Source organism: Gorilla gorilla, chromosome 1 (assembly GCF_029281585.2).
Source record: "Gorilla gorilla gorilla isolate KB3781 chromosome 1, NHGRI_mGorGor1-v2.1_pri, whole genome shotgun sequence".
Classification (NCBI taxonomy): Eukaryota; Metazoa; Chordata; class Mammalia; order Primates; family Hominidae; genus Gorilla; species Gorilla gorilla.
In genome coordinates, this window is record NC_073224.2 from 145,863,694 (window position 1) to 145,884,241 (window position 20,548).

The window sequence follows — 20,548 nt, forward strand, 5'->3', positions numbered from 1 at the left end:
GTCTGAAGTTCGCGATCCTCCTCCGTGACACGCTAATGGGGGTGCTGGAGTGGGCTGGGGTGGGCTGGGGGTGCCCTCAAGGCTTCCATGTCTTTAGAGAGAGCCCCAGGGACCAGAGCCAAATTGGAGAGCATGGAACTCTGACTGAGGAACCTGCTTCTCCCAAGCTCCAGGCAGGCACAGATGAGTCAGTGCAGTGGTGGGAAAGGGAAAAGAGTTGGTGTTGTAGCTGGAAAAGGGAAGGGGAAAATTAAAGCAAGGAAAGTGAGGCTGGGGGAGGGGACAAATTCCCCACTATGTAGTATGTTTGGTATGTGGAAGGGTTCTGGTCAGAATGTTTGCCCAATGATTGCCACATCAGCGTTCATTTTGGACTCTGTATGGCCAGTAGGTCTGGTTCCTGGGAGCCGTGGAATAATGCAGCCCCTTCCCTAACTAACATTTCCATGATGTATGCTCAATGACAAGGCAGAGGAATGTGTTGGATGAGCTCAGGCCCTGCCTCCCTGGACACCCCCATCCCAGGCCTGTATATCTGTTGACCAGGAACAAGCCAAGCAACAGCCTACTGTTTGACTGAATATGGATTTGGGGGGTGGTAGACAAAGGGCCGGGGTGGAGGGTTGGGAGGGCTCATTTGTCATTACAGATGGGGTCAGACACACTACCAAAACAGCAGCAGAGACCTACAACTGAGTTCACCTAAAACTCAGTGTGGACACAGGAAACCCTCTTTTAATAACTGTCCAATGGGTTTTCTAGCCTCAGCTCTACAGAAAACTTGAGATAACAGTGGCCTGTCTGCAGTTAGTTTGGGTTCGGACAATAGGCAGAGCTGGGAAATGGAGCCAGGGGCAAAAGCCCAGGTCCACTTTAGGATCAGGACGGGAGTGGCTGATGGGGAAGTGAGGTGGGTGCCGGGAGGCAATAGGGAGCTGGGTCATTTGGTGTGGGAGAGTCCTCTGGTGGCTAGTCCCAGAAGTGCATGCTTTACGAACATAACGCTTCTCTCCCTAGGGCCACCTTGAGTGAAACCCTCCCATGCTGGAATTGGGCCCTTCCAGTGACAACACACAACAGTTTTCAATAGATAATAATCCCAAGGGCTTTACTAGCACATGAAACACAGGGAAAACGTGTAAAGTTCACAAGAAAGTCGTTCCAGTGTATCAAATCTATCCTGTTTGCCAGGTGGATATACCAGGGTCTACTCTACCTGTTCATGGCTGGTGGTGGGGCCAGTGGCTGTTGGATAACTGATTTATTGATGGATCATTTGCCTTCTGAAAGTGCCAAACTGATTAGTTCTTTTGTGTGTCTTTTTGTGTAACTAGGGTTTGACCTTCCAGGGCAGACTGTGCTGGGGTGGCTGACCCCTTGGGGAGCCAAGTTATTGCTCTTACCACCACCACTTGCCCTTGTCAGTCCTCCACCCTCTTGGGTTTCAGTGTCAGCATGTAGCTATCTACTCAGATCTCATCCACATCATCAAGTCTGCAGTTTTTTCCTTGCAAGGCCTTACAGGGAAGATCTTTGACATAGAGGATATAATTTTATTGACACATTTTACTTGCAGAGCATTCACCTGGGCTAACCAGAAAGCCAGCACTCTGCTATAAACAAAAAATAATGCTTCAGGGCTAACATGGAATGTATTAAAAGATTCCAGCCCATTAAATGTCCAGGGGAGGTTTTCCTGTTTTCCTTTCCCTCCATCTGGGCTTTGTTCTCAACACATTCATTCAACAAACATTTATTCTGCCTCTACCAGGTACAGAGCACTCTACTATTCTGCTTCTCTCCTTTTGCTTTAGTTTCATGATCATCCTGAACCGCTGTTTCCCTATCTTCATGGTGCTGGCATGGATCTACTCTGTCTCCATGACTGTGAAGAGCATCGTCTTGGAGAAGGAGTTACGACTGAAGGAGACCTTGAAAAATCAGGGTGTCTCCAATGCAGTGATTTGGTGTACCTGGTTCCTGGACAGCTTCTCCATCATGTCACTGAGCATCTTCCTCCTGACGATATTCATCATGGTAAGCCAAATGGAGAAGGCCTAGAAAATCTTGACTACTTTGGTTCCTCTCCCCTTTCCTCCTGTTCATGTGCCTGGATTAGTCATGTGGCCACCAAGGAGAGCGTGACATCTAGCTTCCCAGCCCTTCCTTTTAGCCAACGTGGGAGACACTCAAAGAGACGAAATCTCCTGAAGGAGCCACCGTATCACAGCATCCTCCCATCTCCCACTTCCTGCCCAGGGGTCCATGGTCCACACAGACTTTCCAGTCCCATTCCGTGACCATCTGGAGAAGCTGCTATTAGCAGAGCCCTGCACAGGGTGATAGTGTAATTAAAGTGGTCTTCTCTTTCCAAACACAGAAAAAATCAGTTCAGGGAGTGTTTTCCTAGGCTTACAATTTTAAGTACTGGCTACAGTTGAAATGGGGAAAGCCTTTTGCCTTTTCAGTAGCAGTAGGGGAGGAGATCTGGATTATTTACTTATCACCATCATGGTCACCTCCTACATGGCTTCACCAAAAAACATTCTGCTGCCTGAAAAATCTCCAAAACCTCTCTCTCTTTTAAAGGATGGAATTTGGAGTCCATCCTTCCTCAGTGATAAGGAGTTTTTATAGCCGCAGGCAGCATCTATTGGTCTGTCCTCTGCAAACTTGCAACTCCTCTGAGAGCTAGACTTGGAAATGAAACATTATTTTGCAATGCGCTGCTATCCTTCATTTTTAGCTCCTCCACCGTAGATGATAGTTTGTACTTGTTAAATGATAAGGATATAAATTTAGGTCATTTTTTATATTTTATTGGGTGGAATTTGGTATAATTTTTAGACTTCAGGCTTTACAGGCTCCTGAGATGGACTGATTGAGCTTGTTCTACTTCTTCCCCATCATGATAGGAAGTGCTGTACCACACTAGGCAGTGTGTGTAGTGACCACAGACTGGCTGAGTGTCTCCCATCCCATGCTGGCCCATATCTGGTACCCACCTGATCCACAAATGTTCCATCAGATCCTGTTCAAACAACACATCTCCAGTTAAGCCAAATCTTGCCCTTTCTCCTTACGGTAAAATATACTAAATCTGAAGGTTTTGTCTTTTTAATGTTGCTGCATGATCCAGTGATCTGTGGCCTTGGTTATGCCCTGTGCTAGAGTCCTAACAAGACAAATGCTAAGGTAGAGGTCATTCTGCTCAAACAACCTGACCCCACCTGGATGTGGGCTTACATTTGCAAAGGGCACCAAAGTTCTAAGAGATGAGAGGAGGAGCTGAGCCCCTTGTCCTCATCTAGGGTTCCCTTGTTCTTTCCCATCCCTCAGTCTGCTCCTTTTCCCAGTACCAACATGTTTGTGTCCTCAGAATTAAAGGAGTAAAAATGTGTAAACATCTGACTAGCAACAGCCATGAGATTTTTCCTGCCTTGTTGATAAGCAGCATTGAGATCTGCCCTCCTAAGAATGGGCCATTAGGTCTTCAAAGCTTTTACGATGTGAGGTAAAGAACGTTCACCAGGAGTTTCATGCACAAAAGGGTTTCTCTTTGTGGGAACTAGAACATTGTTCCAGTGATGACGGAAACAGAGCTTTCCACACCAAAACAGGGTTTTCCTTTGAATGACTCTGCCACCTTTCCCTTGTCTCTTCCTCCCCACCTCAACAACACAGGAAAGAAGCTGGAAGCAGGGACAATGGGAAGGTCCCTTTGTTATTCGAGCTATTAGAAACAAAAAGAAAAGTGGCCATCTGAGGAAGCCACAGCTGGTGAAACTGTAGGGTCACAGAGTGAATTACACCTCTGGCTTAAGTCAGTGAAAAGTCCTAGAAGTTTGCGGTCCTAGAAGTCCTAAAAGTTTATGGGACTTTGTTTTGAGCAAGGATAAGAAATTGATTTCAGGCTGGGCGTGGTGGCTCACGCCTGTAACCCTAACACTTTGGGAGACAGAGGCAGGTGGATCACTTCAGGTCAGGAGTTCCAGAGCAGTCTGGCCAACATGGCGAAACCCTGCCTCTCCTAAAAATACAAAAATTAGCCAGGTGCGGTGGCACACGCCTGTAGTCCCGGCTACTCAGGAGGCTGAGCAAGGAGAATCCCTTGAACCCAGGAGGTGGAGGTCTCAGTGAGCTGATATCATATCACTGCACTCTAGCCTGGGCAACAGAGCAAGACTCTGTCTAAAAAAATAAATAAATAAAAAAGAAATTGATTTCATTCTTTTGAGAACTGCAACAACTACCTTAAAGTGATTCCATCCAAAAGCCACATGTTCAGCCATGGACTTGCTTTTATGGAGCTGCGTGTGGGTGACACACAAAATCAGGAGCTCTGAGTCCTAATTTAGACTTTTATTTAGATTTCCTCAAATTTGGGTTCCAGTTAAGCGTGGGTCTCTTCTGTGCCCCGCCCCTTCTTGCCATTTGTTTTATGTGTTCTTCAGTCTGTTCTGTCAGTACCCACAGGCAGGAGAGCAGACAGGAGAAATGGCAGCCACAGCAGACAAATGGCACATTCGTTCCACTCAGCTCTCGCATGCCCATCACAGATACAGCTCATTGGTCTCTCTTTTCTATGAGAGGAAGCCAGAGCTCCAGGGAACTACTGCCAATTGATCAGAACTCATTTAGGACATGGACCTATTTGTTCCTTTATGTTCCTGGGAAGAGCACAGGATAAATTCTATGTACTCATTTACGTGTTCAGAGAGTAAAGTGCCTCATAGGATGCCTCCAGCAAAAGATAACCAAGAAGGTCTAATACATTTGACAATCTCAGTTTATCCTATAGTGTAATTGGATAGCAGTTCCCCTAGCAAAAGTTGCTAGTTTGGTCCTATTTTCTACATAGCCAAAGTGATTGATTCATTGGTTAATGTGAAAGTTACTGAGTACTGCCAGCAGGTTCTAGGAAATATATTTGTGTGATATTCATGGATGGGGAGGATCAATCCACTTCCAAGTGATTTGGATTAATTACTGGTATTTTCACCTGTGTGGGTAGCAAATCTCAGAAAATCAAGTATAGATGACGGCATCGGACAGGCCAGGCCCCAGGCAAAATGTTGAAGCTCCTCTGGAGTTCCCTCCCATCTCCCTCTTTTGTTTTCCATATACCTGGTTTATCCAGGGCCCTGGAGATGCTCCAAGACCCCCTACCCAGGTCTTCCTCCCTTGTCCCAGCCATATTTCTCCACATTACCACTCTTCTCACCAAGGATTTGCTGACTTAACACATAATAAATACTATTAAAAGAGAAACTTAGGCACATTAAAATGTTAGAGTTGATTCCAGCAAACAGTGATTCACAGGAGGCTCCAGATCACAAGTGGTTCAGGGCCCCACTGAGGGGTAGGGAAGCAAGACAAAGAAAAACAAAGCAAATATTTGATTGGTTGAAGTGGAAAGTCCCTGATTACAGGTTAGTGGGCAGTTTGTGATTAGTTAAGTTTCTCTAAGTTGGGTTTTGGTTTGCTGATGTAGGAACACAGAATGCTGGGGCCGTTTCAACCTAATGGTCTCCCAATTAATTTTTTTAACATTACTGATGACTGTTAGGAGTCTAATGTGCTACTCCTCCCAGGGAAAATGGCATTCCTAGGATTAAAGGAACTCAGCACATGGAGTGTGCATTGTAGAAATTTAGACAGTAACAGCAGGCTGGTGGGAGAGAGCCCTTTAGGGCAGAGTGAGAAGGCGTCTGGCCAAGGGCAGGAGTTACTGACGCATGGCCTCTTGGTTTCAGCATGGAAGAATCCTACATTACAGCGACCCATTCATCCTCTTCCTGTTCTTGTTGGCTTTCTCCACTGCCACCATCATGCTGTGCTTTCTGCTCAGCACCTTCTTCTCCAAGGCCAGTCTGGCAGCAGCCTGTAGTGGTGTCATCTATTTCACCCTCTACCTGCCACACATCCTGTGCTTCGCCTGGCAGGACCGCATGACCGCCGAGCTGAAGAAGGCTGTGGTGAGGCCCTTGGGCTGGCCCCTGTCCTACAACACATTTCCTTGGAAGGGTCCATAGCAGTCCTGGAGGCCCAGCCTGCCCTCTGAGGGGGTCCACTTTGCCTTTGACCTAAGGTTAAAAAGTTCACGCGAGGCTAAAATGTACAGGGGCAAAAGTGGGAGCAGTCCTCACCCCAAGCGATGCAACAGTGACTCCTCACCACGCCTGCTTGATTCATCTGCCCTGGAAAGTCATTAAAAAAACAGTTCCACTCATAGGTCCCTTTGTTTACTCACAAGAGAGAGCCAGCAGCCCATTTCACTAGTTTTCCTTTCCTACTCTTTGAGAAGAATCAGAAGGGAGGGAGCTTGCCACTTTACTATCTGTCTAAAGAGATGTTTCCACTAATTAAAGGTTTTTGTTTTGCTTCAAAAAAACTTGAATTGGAGTATTTCCACAAGTATCTTTAACATGCTCTACCAATGTTTGCAGAAAGTGCAGAAATGAGACTGTCCACAGAGTCAGGCTTGCTGGCCAGGAGAGGACTCCCGAAGCTGACTTCTGATGGCCTGAGAAACTTCCTAGTTCACAATTCCCAGACCCAGACAAAGAGCACTGTCTTTTCTCTAATTGTTTTCAAATGGGCCATTTCCACCCTCTAATCAGCCTCTGGCCCTGGAGGGTGCAGTTCCCCTTGTCCTCCGGAGTCTCCCTGTCTCTGTGCTGTAGAGTCAAGAAGGGACAACCACCTGCCCTCACTGGGAAAAGACAGAAAGTCTGACTTGTTCTCACGACTCACACTTATTAGGCTCCAGAGGTGTCAGGGCATCTGCCTTTCATTTCTTAGGTTAAATAAGAAATCAATTGCTGCCATTTGTAGTACCCAATTTTCTAAAATGATCACAATGGATTAGTGGCAAGAAATCCTTATGACTCATCTGTGGGCAGAGTTGGGCTATTTTGGTAATCCTTGAGTAAGCAGATGGAATTTGAGGCCATCTTCTTGGGTACATAGATCACTAGGAAGCTATAGGTCTAGCAACTGTGGATTAGGGCTGGGCTGAGAATTGTTTCATGTTTTTTGTGACTGTATAGCTAGAGACTCTCTTGTTTGCAGAGAGACACTCTGAACTCCCCCTAGCCGTCTAGGGAAAGACTGCCTTCACCCTCCTGAGCTGACCTTACACTGAGAGACAATGGGGAGCCTCTTTTGGCCCTCCCCTCTACCTCGAGGGCATCTGGGTGCTGTTGCATTGGATAAAAGGCACTGCTCTTTTTCTGTGCCCTCTCCGCCTCACTGCAGAGCTTACTGTCTCCGGTGGCATTTGGATTTGGCACTGAGTACCTGGTTCGCTTTGAAGAGCAAGGCCTGGGGCTGCAGTGGAGCAACATCGGGAACAGTCCCACGGAAGGGGACGAATTCAGCTTCCTGCTGTCCGTGCAGATGATGCTCCTTGATGCTGCTGTCTATGGCTTACTCGCTTGGTACCTTGACCAGGTGTTTCCAGGTAAGCATCCTCCTCTATAGGGTAAAGGTAATTAAGTTCTTCAGATCCCCAGCCCTCTCCATTCATCTAGTTTAAATTTCATTGCTTCTAAGCTCTTTGTCAGAACCAGCATTTGAAGTTTAAATCTAGAAGTTAAAAATCCACCAGCAAATCCTACTGGCTCTACTTGAGAAACAAATCCAGAATCTGATCTCTTGTCACCACCTCCACCACAACCTTCCCAACGCCAGTCTCTTCCTTCCACTACCACCTCCCATCAGTCCATTCTGCACACTGTATTCAGGGAGATCCTTTCAGAATCAAGGTCATGTGGTGTCAGCCCTCTCTGTCAAATGCTTGCACTGGCTTTTCCTCTCTTTCAGAGTAAAACCCAGTGTCTCAACCCTGGCCTCCAAGCTGCTTCATTATCTGGCCTCCAACTCTCTTCTTCATCTTACGATTTTCCCTTCTCCTCCATGTTCCTCTGCTCCAGCCACGTCGGCCTCCTTACTGACTGTTTAATACACCGAGCGCATTTCCTCTTCAGGGCCTTTCCACCTGCTGTTCTCATGCCAGAAGCACGTTTCTCTCCCCCCAACCTGCAACCCGCCCCTCATATCTGCAGGCTTGCTTCCTTACTTTGTTAAGGTCTCTGTTCAAATGTCCCATTATCACAGGGATCTTTCCAGACTGAAGAGACCTACATAACTATGGCTCTGTAAACAACATTCCTCCAGGGTTCCTGTCCCCTTACCCTACTTTATTTTGGGGAACATTCTTCACCATCTGATACAATGATGTATCTTATGCATGTATTTACTGACTCTCTGCCCTTAGTAGAATATGAGCCCAGAGAGCATGCATGTGGTCTATTTTGTTAACTGTGACAGTCCCAGTGCCCAGAATAGTGCCTGACCTTTGGTGGGCACTGAATAAATATCTAAGTAATCTGTAGCATGGAAAATCAGCTTCTGAAAATTGGCTGTTTGTATGGTCATGTATTTGCTTGGTAGAAAATCAAATTTTCCTTCAAATTAGCATTTTCTGGTAACTAGAGCTGCCCCATCTTCATCTGAGTGGTCTCCAAGTCAGCCAATAGCCTTGTGCTGTGGCAGCCATGCCTGGCTCTTGATGCTGTAGCCAAAAGCAGGCAGGGGATGGTGAGGCTGGTCCAGTCCATGGGGAGGGACAAACTCACAGCTCTCAGATCATCTCAGGGCAGCCTTTGTTGGCAGAAATAGGTAGGCAGCCACCCTGAATAGGAGGAAGGCTTCTAGACTGGGTCAGGAGGCCTGGGTTTGCATCCTAGTGGCAAGCCTGCATTCGTTTACTAGGGCTGCCATAACAAAATACCACTAACTGGGCAGCTTAGACAACAGCCATTTATATCTCACAGCTCTGAAGGCTGGAAGTCCAAAATCAAGGTATTGGCAGGGCCATGCTCCCTCTGAAACCTGTAGGTGCTTGGGCACTCCTTGACTTGTAGATGCTTCCTGCTGATCCTTCGTCTGCACATGGCATTCTGCCTGTCTTACATGGCCATCTTATAAGGATACCAACTGGATTGGATTAGGTGCCTACCTTGCTCCCATGTGACCTCATCTCAACTAATCACATCTGCAATGACCCTGTTCCTAAATAAGGCCACATTATGAGGTACCTGGGGTTAGCACTCCGGTATCTTTTTTCTTGACAGCACTTCTGACACCAAATGTGTGTTTTGGTTTTTTGTTGTTGTTGTTTTGGCACCAACCAATTCTCCTATATTAATGGGTTGTCCAAGAATTCAATTGAATTCTGACACTATCCAGAATTCACACAGACTCCACGGGTTCAGTCCCACAAGGCTTCCCCGTCTTCAGATGCCAGCTGGAAATGTGGTGCCCAGGCTACCCACACTTTTGCCAAAATCCTGTGCTTACAATCACAGCTTTAAAATGAAGGGTGCAGCTCAGGAACTGCCACATGGAAGAGAAGCACAGTATGGGGTCGGGGGAAGAGTTTCTATGCTCTCTCTAGACGCACCACTCTCCCAGCACCTCAAAGTGTTCAGCAACCCAAAAGCTCTCCAAATCTTGTTGTTCAAGAGTTTTTATAACCCTATCTCCAGCTCCATACTCCCCCACTGGAGGTTGAGGGTTGGGACTGAAAGTTCCATTCTTCACATGTGTGGTGTTTCTGGTGACCAGTCCCCAGAAACTGCAGCTATCTTGGGGCTCTACCCTGAGTCACATCATTAGCATAAACTCAGATGTGGTGGAGGAAGGGGCTTATTATGAATAAAAAAAGACACTCCTTTCTGCCAGGAAATTCCAAGGGTTTTAGGAGATCTGTGCCCTGCACAGGAGCTGGGGACAAAGACCAAGTATATTTTGTATTATGCCACAGACCCCAACATGTCTTTTTGGAGGGAGACCAAATTCAACCCATGACAGTGACTTTGAACAAGACATTTGAACTTAGTCTGTTTTTTCTATCCTACTAGATTGTTGGAAACAGATATAATAGATGAAAATTAGTTGGTTAAAATTGAAATTTGTGCATAATTCAAAAGTTTTATTTTAGCCAAGCTAAAGCTTTCATTTATTCAACAGCTATTTACTGAGCAGCACCTGTGCATGAGGCTCAGCAGGGCCAGGTTCTGGGAGCAGAGCGGTGGAGATAAAGATCCAGACCTGCCCCGAGGAATAGACAGTCCAGTGGCAGCAAAGGCCATGAAACATACGGCAACTCTTAAAAAAAAGCCGAGACCATGATTTTACAAAATCAACATTTTGTAGGGAGCAGAACTTTCAAAGAGAACTGGACTAGAAATTTGGGAGTCTTTTTCTTGGAACCCTGGTAGATCCAGTAGAATGAAGGATGGGGGTGTAGGGTTAAAAACACTGACATTAGAACTGGATTACCTGTGTTGGAATTCCTACATTTCTGTTTCACTATCTGTGACAGGGGGCAGATGGCTGAATCTCAGTGTGCCTCTGTTTCCTTTCTCACAAGAATAATATTACTACCTATCTCCTGGGGTTGTTTTGAGGTTTAAATTATTTAACACATGGAAAGCACTCACAGCAACGCCTGCCACAGAAAGAATATCCAGTACATCTTAGTGATGATCACCATTATTATTATCTAACTCCTAGAAAAGGACTTGATTTAATTCTCTCATGAAACGTTTTCTTGGAAAACTGATGTCAACCAAGATTATTGGTCTTGCTGTTGCTTATAACACCCCAAAAACATGACTGTGTGGATAAAAATATGTTGGAAGGGGTAGTCTTTCTGGGAGCCTGAGAATAGCCATATAATAATAACTGCAAATATCTGTAGTTACAATCTGAGGTTCAGGTAAATAAACTCTAGATCTTATAGAACTGCGGTAAGGTAGGATAGGGAGACTCCTTCGACCTTCTCTGTTTATTTGTCTCTATTTTTAGGAGACTATGGAACCCCACTTCCTTGGTACTTTCTTCTACAAGAGTCGTATTGGCTTGGCGGTGAAGGTGAGTCCTTTAAAACACAAATCTTAATGTTTGAAATCAGCTCCTTGGGCTCTGTACAAGATGTATATGGATCACAGAGGTGGCCCTCTATGTAAACGGTGTGATTCCTGATGAGTCAGCTGCCTCCTGGGGCTCTGCCCCTTGATGGGCATTGCAGCGTCTGGGGGACCACCTTTCACAAGTTGCTGGGCCCTGTGTGATCATGAATGGCTGATCATGGATGAAGCCCTGGGTCCTGTACACCTTGTCCAGTAGACTAAATTGCCCTATTTAAAAAAGGCCAAGCCACTTCAGGGTTCAAAGAACTTTTGCAGCTTTTCAGTATAAAGCAGCAATCCAGGGAATCATGAAGGAATCTTTGCATTCATCTCCCATTGCCTTCCTTGTGCCTTTTTATTCTTCTCTGCCTTTTCAAAATATAAATTAGTTTATTCTCCCAAGATGAAGACTCCTCCTGGGGCTGAGGCAGAGCTGTTATCTTCAAGGCAATACCTCAGATTCTCCTGGTGTTGATCTTTCTTAGGGGTGGGGAAGAAGGCTGAAAGGGCATGCCCACAACACATCTTAGGTAAAAGGCACCTTTACTACTGAACCAAACAGGAGGCCTAGCTAGAGAAAGTTCTAGAAGCAGGGAAAAGCACAGACTCTTTTGTGAGGTCTGAGAAAGCAAAGAAATTCCAGGGTGTAAGCGGGGGACTCCCCTAGAGCTGAAGTACTCTCCCATCTGTTTGTTGCTCACCTACCTATTCTTTACTTTGTATTATTGGGCCTGGGCCAGGACTTATCCTGCAAGCACTGAGATCGATGTTTGTTTTCTCTGGGGGATTAGTCTAGGGCCTTTAAAGGGCTTGGCCAGGTTTTTTTTTTCTTTTTTTCTTTTGTTTTTTGCTTTTGTTTTCACTGGGTCAAACAAACAACACTTTAACAGCTCAGGATTTTTTCATTGTATTGACTTGTCTACCTGTAAACTTGTTAATTTTTTACTATAATAAAATTATCATATAATAAATGAAAAATTTCAACACAGGGCTTGTGGGCATTTTATTTTTCTCTACAATCCCAACAGATACTCTGTCTCTTAAGAAAAAAAGAAATCATAAGGAAAATATGCTCCTTCAAAAGTGAATCACAAATATGTTTGCCAACGGAAGGCAAATATTTTTCACCTGTCTCATAGGCTGGACTGAAATGGATTTCTAAAACTCTCTAAAACCAGAAAAGAGCTGAGTGTCTCCACCCAACCTCCCTCCTTTCACAGATTAAAAAATAAAAAATGGAGCCCAGGAGACATCCAGTATCTTCCCCTATCGGTCACCTGGGACAAAATCTGGAACTTGCACATACATTGCCTGGCAGGAAACTCATTCCAGTGATTAAACTCTTCAGGAGGATGTTTCCTCTTGCTATTTCATTACCTATTTGTGCAGTTTGATAGCTAGTAAAGTGATCAAAGGAACTGTGGGGCATAGATTCAAAAGTCCTTCAGGAAGCAGAAATAGAAGAACAGTACTAGAGGCAGCAGGTCCCTGACCAGCAGGCCCACTACCTGCTGCTCCAGCACACATCCTGCACATTTTCAGAGGGTGGGGGACAGAGGGGCCCTGGGTGGCTGTTGCATTGAGAAATCTCGCCCTGCTCCTGTATGTGCACTTGAGGCCGAGAGCCCTTGGATGCCTGGTGACAGTGGTTTCCTCCTGCCCCTGCCTTCCTCTCTGGCAGACTGACTGGCCCTTCTGCTTCTCTTCCCCTTCCAGGATGTCCTGATGTCTTTTTAAACCAAATGCCAAGTTTGCCAAAAAGTGTCTGTTTGTGTGTGTGTGTGTGTGTTCAATGCGTGTGTTTATACCGCACTTCACAATTTGTCCAGGCTTGTATTAATACCGTCACCAGGCTCAACCCTGGTGTTAATTCCAAGATACTTAAATGCCCATCTAGGTGAATTTCCCAGGTAAACCATATATTCAAGCTGTAGTTTAAGCTGGCTGCCCGTCATAGCACTTTGAATAGACTTTGTTTTTGTTTTTGTTTTTTGAGACAGAGTCTCACTCTGTCGCCCAGGCTGGAGTGCAGTGGCGCTATCTTGGCTCACTGCAACCTCCGCCTCCCAGGTTCAAGCAATTCTCCTGCCTCAGCCTCCTGAGTAGCTGGGATTACAGGTGAGCGCCACCCCACCCGGCTAATTTTCATATTTTTAGTAGATATGGGGTTTCACCATGTTGGTCAGACTGGTCTCGAACTCCTGACCTCATGATACGCCTACATTGGCCTCCCAAAGTGCTGGGATTACAGGCGTGAGCCACCACATCCGGCCCCTGAATAGACTTTTACTCAAGGTTCGCCATGACTTTCACATGTTTTGGATTGGAGTAAAATGTGCCAGTGGTGGGCTAAAGAAAATTAACTCATTTCAAATTCAAACCTGGTTTTCTTAATTTTTTTAAAATCACAATTTCTGAAACTGTGGGCTCCTCCTGGCACATTTTGAGGAGGAGGTGAAACTCTCCAAGTCTGAAGCTCCTGTTATAAATCTTCCTCCGGCAAAGATTGTGTGATCAGGCTTGAGTACCTCACAGTCCTAGAGCAGGTCAGAGGCTGGCTAGGAAACTCATTTGCTCCCTGTACCTCTCCCCTCCTTTCCTGCCTTTGCTGGTTCTCAGCTCCCGATGGTAGAGTAACACTGGCTTCTGATTGGTGCAGGGTGTTCAACCAGAGAAGAAAGAGCCCTGGAAAAGACCGAGCCCCTAACAGAGGAAACGGAGGATCCAGAGCACCCAGAAGGAATACACGGTAAAACCCCAATAAAGAATACACAGCAGAGGCAAGGAAAAGGCTCTAAGCACTGCAGAGGGCCAGAGCAAAACATCTCATGGCAAGGGTGGAAAGAAGCCTAGGAAACTGACTCTCTCTGTGGACAAGTGTTAAACCAGATCCCTTCTCAGAGGTCCATCTGCATGTGTGTGGAATGAATGGTTCAGCCCAGACATTAGCGCATATTTCCTGGAGAAAGCAAATACCAACTATGTAGTGTGCCTGTGCCCTTGTTAGGCAAATCCCAAGTGAGTTGCACAAATGTGCTGACTTCCGAGGATTTAGCAAGAACAATAACTTTGGTCACTGGGACTTAAAGCGGATATGAGCTATAAGGAAAGACAAAAATAAATGCTTCTGTGTCCAGGGGGAAAGAGACTCCAGGGGAGCTGACTACACTTCACTTACGGCTTACAAATCTAGAAGGCCATTCATTGAAGCCATCAGAAGCCTTTCCTGACAGTGGAAGTTACCTAATAATCCCAAAACTGATGACCCAGATTTACAAGTTTTGTTTTCCTGGCTTTTGCTGCCCTCATCTTCTCTCTTAAACTAGTTCTGTATTTCTCCCAAGGCTTTTCATTCCCTAAGCATACGCATTTCTCTGTGGCCAAAATGCTCTGGGTTTAGACAGGCAGCACAGCCCCTGGGCTCTGCCTGACAGGGCAGGAGAGGGTCTGGCCTTTATCCCTCCAGCCCACCCCAGGGGCCATTTCATAAAACTAAAGCCAGAGACCTGCAGCCCCTCCCAGAGTTAGACTGCAGTACACCATGCCTCTGGCAAGATCCTCCTCCCACAGTGGAAAGTCTAAGCCGAAATCAGGAGGCTGGGGACTGGTTCCACCTCAGTTGCAGGCAAGGCCAGGAGGCACGGATAGAAGAAACAGTGGACTTTTTCCCCCTAGGGAAACAAATGCTTAGAGCTACAGTATTAAGATGACAAATTAAGCTGTGCCATATAGGGTGAAATGAAGCAGGGAGAGATGGGAGGTCAGGGAGAAGTGAGAGCACTCGGTGAGGGTCTGCACTGGAGGAGGCATGGGAGGAAGAAGGAGGGGAGTGGGGTTTGAGGGATGGTGATGAGGAAGCGTGGACTGCCCTACCCACCTATTGGAAAACTCTGGGAGTTCTGAGGAGCAAGAAGCCTTAGTCAAAGTCAACTCAAAGATTCAAGCCAAGGTGACTAAGAGAATGGCGGTCCAGAAAAGGTCATGGGAGAATCTGAAGGCAGATGTTGTTTTGGGAAGATGAAGAACCTAAGCCGCTTCCAGAAATTCATGAGGAAATGCCCCGTGGACTGTTGGCAATGAGGGCCTAGGACCAAGGTTGAGCTTGGGGCCAACTCTCCCTATAGACAGTGAGTGCATTCTGACAAGCATGGGCTCTGGGTTCAAATCCCAACTCTGCCACTCATGCCTATGTGTCCTTAATAGGACGCTTGATGTCTCTGTGTCTAAGGTTTCCTGGACTATGGAAATGAGCCTAATAAATGTCTACCCCTTAGGACCATTATAAGAGTACATTGAGGTAATTTGTGTAAAGCAGTCAAAGCAGTGCCTGGCATATAGGAGGTGCTATATAAACGTTTGATGCTAGTATTACTATTATTATTCTGGAGTCTTCCTTGCAACGGTGATAGCCGAAGCCACAGGGGCAAGTGATGTTATAGGCAGAATACAAGGGCCTGGAGAAAGAGCCCTGGGGCCATGTAATTAGGCATTATGTTTACATCATGTTCCTTTTTTTTCCTCCAAGACTCCTTCTTTGAACGTGAGCATCCAGGGTGGGTTCCTGGGGTATGTGTGAAGAATCTGGTGAAGATTTTTGAGCCCTATGGCCGGCCAGCTGTGGACCGTCTGAACATCACCTTCTATGAGAACCAGATCACCGCATTCCTGGGCCACAATGGAGCTGGGAAAACCACCACTTTGTGAGTCTTCCAGCAGAGAAGCTGGCTGCCATGCTAGCCTGTCATTTCCTGGCTTAGTCTTTCCCTATCAGCAGCTGTCTACTCTTTCCCACAAATTTTAGTGACAAATATTTGCGGCCCCAAAAATGTGTAAAAGCTTTCTGCAGTATTCAAAGCTCACTAATATGTATTCTCTTGAGGAGGAGGTAGAATACGTTTATTGCCCCTTTTGTGTGCCGGGGAAGTGGACATTCATTCAGAGAGTTGAAGTGACTTTCCTGAAGCCACCAAGTTGTCATGGCTCAGCGGGGGCAAAAGCCAGGCACCACAGTTGCCTCTTGTTTCTCACACCTTGAGTCTTTCCCCCCATCCCAACAGTCCATGGTGGTGATCAAGTCATGGCCACTGTCATCATGTGCATGGAAGCTATAGAGTCCTCCTATTTCCTTTCTCTTTTCTTTTCTTTCTTTTTTTTTTTTTTTTTTTTTTTTTTTTTTTTTGAGATAGTGTCTTACTCCATTACCCGTGCTGGAGGGCAGTGGTGCGATCTTGGCTCACTGCAACCTCCGCCTCCCAGGATCAAGCGATTCTCCCACCTCAGCCTCCCAAGTAGGTGGGACTACAGGTGCATACCACCATGCCCAGCTAATTTTTGTATTTTTTTTTTTTTTTTTTTTTTTTTTTTAGTACAGACAGGGTTTCACCATGTTGGCCAGGCTGGTCTCGAACTCCTGCCCTCAGGTGATCTGCCCGCCTCAGCTTCCCAAAGTGCTGGGATTACAGGCATGAGCGACCGCACCAGGCGGAGTCCTGCTATTTTCAAGGAACATTCCTTTTCCTACCAATCATTAGGCAGGCTTCAACATCAGCTGATGAGGGTTAGTGGTAGTTCTGGAGAAAGTGAAAGAAGAATCAGTCTCTAGAGGGGCTTGTGGAGTAACCGCCTGGTAACAGAAGGTCAGGGCAGGGAAGGCAAAGGGGCTCTGCGTGGATCTCTCAGCTCCGCAGGCGCCCCACTCTCCTCCAAGGGACCCGAGCGCCATCTGCTGAGAGGAGAACACGGCCCGCCATGGTTTCCCAAGGAGCAGCAGACACGGACCTCGCAGGGGGCAGCGAACCCACGTGACACAGTCTTCAAGTCCTTTGGAGAGCCCCAGGAAGGAACAACAGCGTGTACACCCTGTGATGGAATGTTCTCTAGGGCGGTTCAGTGTGAATGGAATGTGGGGCCGGTGCCATTCTAATTGGTTCTGTTTCCCTCTAGTGGTTGATCGCGGAGATTTCGGCTTCTCCATCAGGACAAGTTCAGATAGCCTGAGATGGTATCAGAACTCAGGGACAGAGCTGGGTGTGGCGGCCCTGCATCCATCTGCTTTCTCTCCATGCTAACTGATATGGTCAGAGAGCTGGAAGCAAATTCCAGGACCCCAGGGCTCCGCAAAGGCAAACACATTACTTCATCGGCTGCTGACATGCAACTTCCCCCAGGGGTTAAAACAATGTTTAATACTAACAGTAATAATATTTTTGAGTTTTACTTTATGCTGGCGCTGTTCTAATGTTGTAAGTGTATTAACTCATTTAAGCCTTACAACAACCTAAGGACATGGGAGTCATAGTTCCCATTTAAAAAAAAAAAAAAAAAAAAAAGCCCACCATTGCTCTGAGGCTTTTTATGTTTTGGATCCAAAGCTAATATTGGTGGTGGTAATTCCCATGCCTGGCTTCGATCAATTAATCAGCAAATACCTAGGACTGCTTAGGGTTCTGGCCTTCATCAAGACCTTACCCGGGCTTTATGATGATGACACCTGGCTTTTCAATAGCCATGACTGCTCACCCAGGAGGCAAAGCCTTGAGTCATGCACCGAACACCTTTTATTGATCCTCTCCAACACCAGGCTCCGTGATGGCTGAGCTGGGGACACCTGTGACTGCACGTGAACATTTTGAGGCTGGGAATCCCAAAGGCCCTCGGCGTTGGCCTGGGAGCACCATGAAACAAGTAGAAGCAGAGAAGGATGGCAGAGGTGGCCCTCTGCATTAGGGCCTGGATGTATACTCTGGTGCTAAGGGTCCCCACAGCTAATAGGGGTTTGAGTTTGACTGACAGCCCCAGGCAGGAATCCGTGAGAGTTCTCACTGAAACTGGTGTGGGGGTGGCCCTCCTAAGGCATGTTGCTAAAGGCCATCTCTTCTGCCACTGACGCCTGTGTTCTGCAGGTCCATCCTGACGGGTCTGTTGCCACCAACCTCTGGGACTGTGCTCGTTGGGGGAAGGGACATTGAAATCAGCCTGGATGCAGTCCGGCAGAGCCTTGGCATGTGTCCACAGCACAACATCCTGTTCCACCAGTAAGCGACACAGGAACTGAGACTGCCCCATCCCCTCTCCTCACCTCTGCCCCCAGCACACTTCTCTAGAGCCCAGCTCAGGGGTGCCAGGCCTGGGCACAGGCAGAGATACAGACTCTTACTTGGTTTCCCCTATGTTTAAAGTCCTTTGTCCTACTTGCAGTGAGAATTGTCCCTGAGAATATGGGACTCTGCCTCTGCTGCTCAGAGCTGAGGGCTCCTCCCTCAGAAGGGTGAGGCTGCTTTCGCTCTGACAGAGCAGCTGATCGATCCCCGAGCCCCTTGTGCAGCCCTGAAGTACTTCCTCTCTGGGACCAAAGACAGGAGGACCATTGTTCCTTTTTCCTGTTGAAGCCACGGCCTGAAAGGCAAACTTTTCAGGGGGCTTTTCAGTTACTTTTTTTCCCCAATAAGATATCTTTTATTTCTTATCTAAGAAGCTATGCATAGTCATTGTGAAAGAAAAAAAAGGAAGGGAGGAAGGAAGGAAAGAAGGGAGGGAGGGAGGGAGGGAGGAAGGAAGCGAGGGAGGGAGGGAGGGGAGAAGGAAGGGAACAGGAGGGAGGAAAAGGGAAGGGGAAGGAGGAAGGAAAGGGAAGGAGGGAGGAAGTAAATATAGGTAAACAAAAAATTGAAAATAAAAGTCACCTGTAATTTCACTACTCAGAGATAACCGCTGAGTTATAACATTGGTATATAATTTTTTAGAACTTTCTCCTATACATATATAGATAGATAAACACATATACTTCAAAATCATAAAGAATAGTAAAACTATGCATACAATTTTATAACTTGACTTTTTTTTTCAAAAAAAAGGATTGCTTTTTTAAACATAAGATATCAGGAACATCTTTCATGTCATTACATATTCTTCTATAAAATAATATTTAATGTTTACAGATTATTCCATTGTATGAATGAACTATGTAAGCCATCCTCTTATTAGATATTTAAGCAGGGTCTGCTATTTTTGTATTGTATCATAAACACCACCACAGTGAGCATCTTGATTGCCAAATCAAGAATACTTGTCCTCAATTATTTCTGTAAGATCGGCTGCTGGAAGTGGAAGTGCTAAGCCACTGCTTTTCTTGTTGTCCCATCCTCCTAGCCTCACGGTGGCTGAGCACATGCTGTTCTATGCCCAGCTGAAAGGAAAGTCCCAGGAGGAGGCCCAGCTGGAGATGGAAGCCATGTTGGAGGACACAGGCCTCCACCACAAGCGGAATGAAGAGGCTCAGGACCTATCAGGTGCTCAGAGTTGGATGGAGACAGGGCCACAGATGGCAAATCCAGGGCTCCCCAGTGCACCCAGGAGGCGGGGGAGGCTTGGAGCAGGAGAGCTTCTAAGGGTGGGAACACCTCTGTGAAGTTACACCAAAAATCTAAGAGCAGCCCCCAGATCATTTTCCCTGCAGAGCACTGTCTCACAGCAGCCTGGGTTTTATTTGTCCTGAGATTGATGTGTTTGAACAGTCTTCAAAGGGTCTGATCTGAGGAGGTGAGGGTTGCCCTTTCTGCATTTACAAAGCCTGAACAGTATTAGGGCTTTGAACGCTATAAACATCTAAGAGGCAGCACCAAACCACTGCTGGGTTAAGGTACCCCCACAATGCCACTTGCTCTGGGCCTTTCTCTTCCTCACCCTCCACAGCCCCTTAACTCTCCCGTCCTTCTTGTGCCTCCAGGTGGCATGCAGAGAAAGCTGTCGGTTGCCATTGCCTTTGTGGGAGATGCCAAGGTGGTGATTCTGGACGAACCCACCTCTGGGGTGGACCCTTACTCGAGACGCTCAATCTGGGATCTGCTCCTGAAGTATCGCTCAGGTAACAGCCACTGCTCAGTCTCCTGGGCTCTCACTGCAGCCCTAGCTGTGGTCCCCACTCTCTCACCTGCCATTTTGTAGCTGAGTACAGGAACCACAATGACTACACTCAGAAGGGGGTTTATCAGTGACTTGGTGAATCTAAGTTCCAGCTAAAGCCTCCTGAGGTTTTTACAAATATAAACAGAGAATCACTGATGATGCAACCTACTTCCCAAAATATTTTAGAAAATTCTCTTGACCTGCAGCCCTTCTGTCTGGAATAATGGATGCTACTCTAGGTGAATGTCTTCTCTGACCATGGGGACCCAGGTCACCTGCAAACATACCTAGAAGCTCCATAGCTGTCAGATGACCACTCAGGACCAGTGTGAGGGTGACCTGCTGGGCATTCAGTGCTCCAGAGGATGGCCACAGATGGAAGTGGCTCCTCTGTCATGGCACCTCTCAGACAAGGGGCTCAGATCAGAAAAGACAGCAAGCAGAGCTGAGTGCCCATAGAGGTAACAACACGGTTCAACCCCGTGGTCAAGCCAGAGCTTTCCCCCTTGCTCTACTCACACAGCGTTGCCCCATGCCTTTCTCTGAGGGTTTGTCATCCTGAAATCCTCATTGCTGTTTTCTTTCTTTCTTTTCTTTTTTTTTTTTTTTTTTTTTTTTTGAGACAGAATCTCGCTCTGTCGCGCAGGCTGCAGTGCAGTGGC

The 20,548-nt window shown here is 46.7% G+C and overlaps 1 protein-coding gene across 2 annotated transcripts in view; it reads left to right on the forward strand.

Annotated features, from left to right (window-relative positions):
- ABCA4 (ATP binding cassette subfamily A member 4) overlaps positions 1-20,548 on the forward strand; it is a 128,690-nt gene that overhangs the window by 58,920 nt on the left and 49,222 nt on the right. The window contains exons 14-22 of one of the 2 annotated variants that reach the window (XM_004026159.5): positions 1,815-2,037; positions 5,757-5,978; positions 7,261-7,465; positions 10,879-10,944; positions 13,642-13,731; positions 15,508-15,682; positions 17,885-18,016; positions 19,131-19,270; positions 19,708-19,845. In XM_004026159.5, the coding sequence (XP_004026208.4) occupies positions 1,815-2,037; positions 5,757-5,978; positions 7,261-7,465; positions 10,879-10,944; positions 13,642-13,731; positions 15,508-15,682; positions 17,885-18,016; positions 19,131-19,270; positions 19,708-19,845 (1,391 nt within the window). The remainder of the gene's footprint in view (positions 1-1,814; positions 2,038-5,756; positions 5,979-7,260; positions 7,466-10,878; positions 10,945-13,641; positions 13,732-15,507; positions 15,683-17,884; positions 18,017-19,130; positions 19,271-19,707; positions 19,846-20,548) is intronic. The other variant, XM_063696883.1, reaches the window with a different exon arrangement.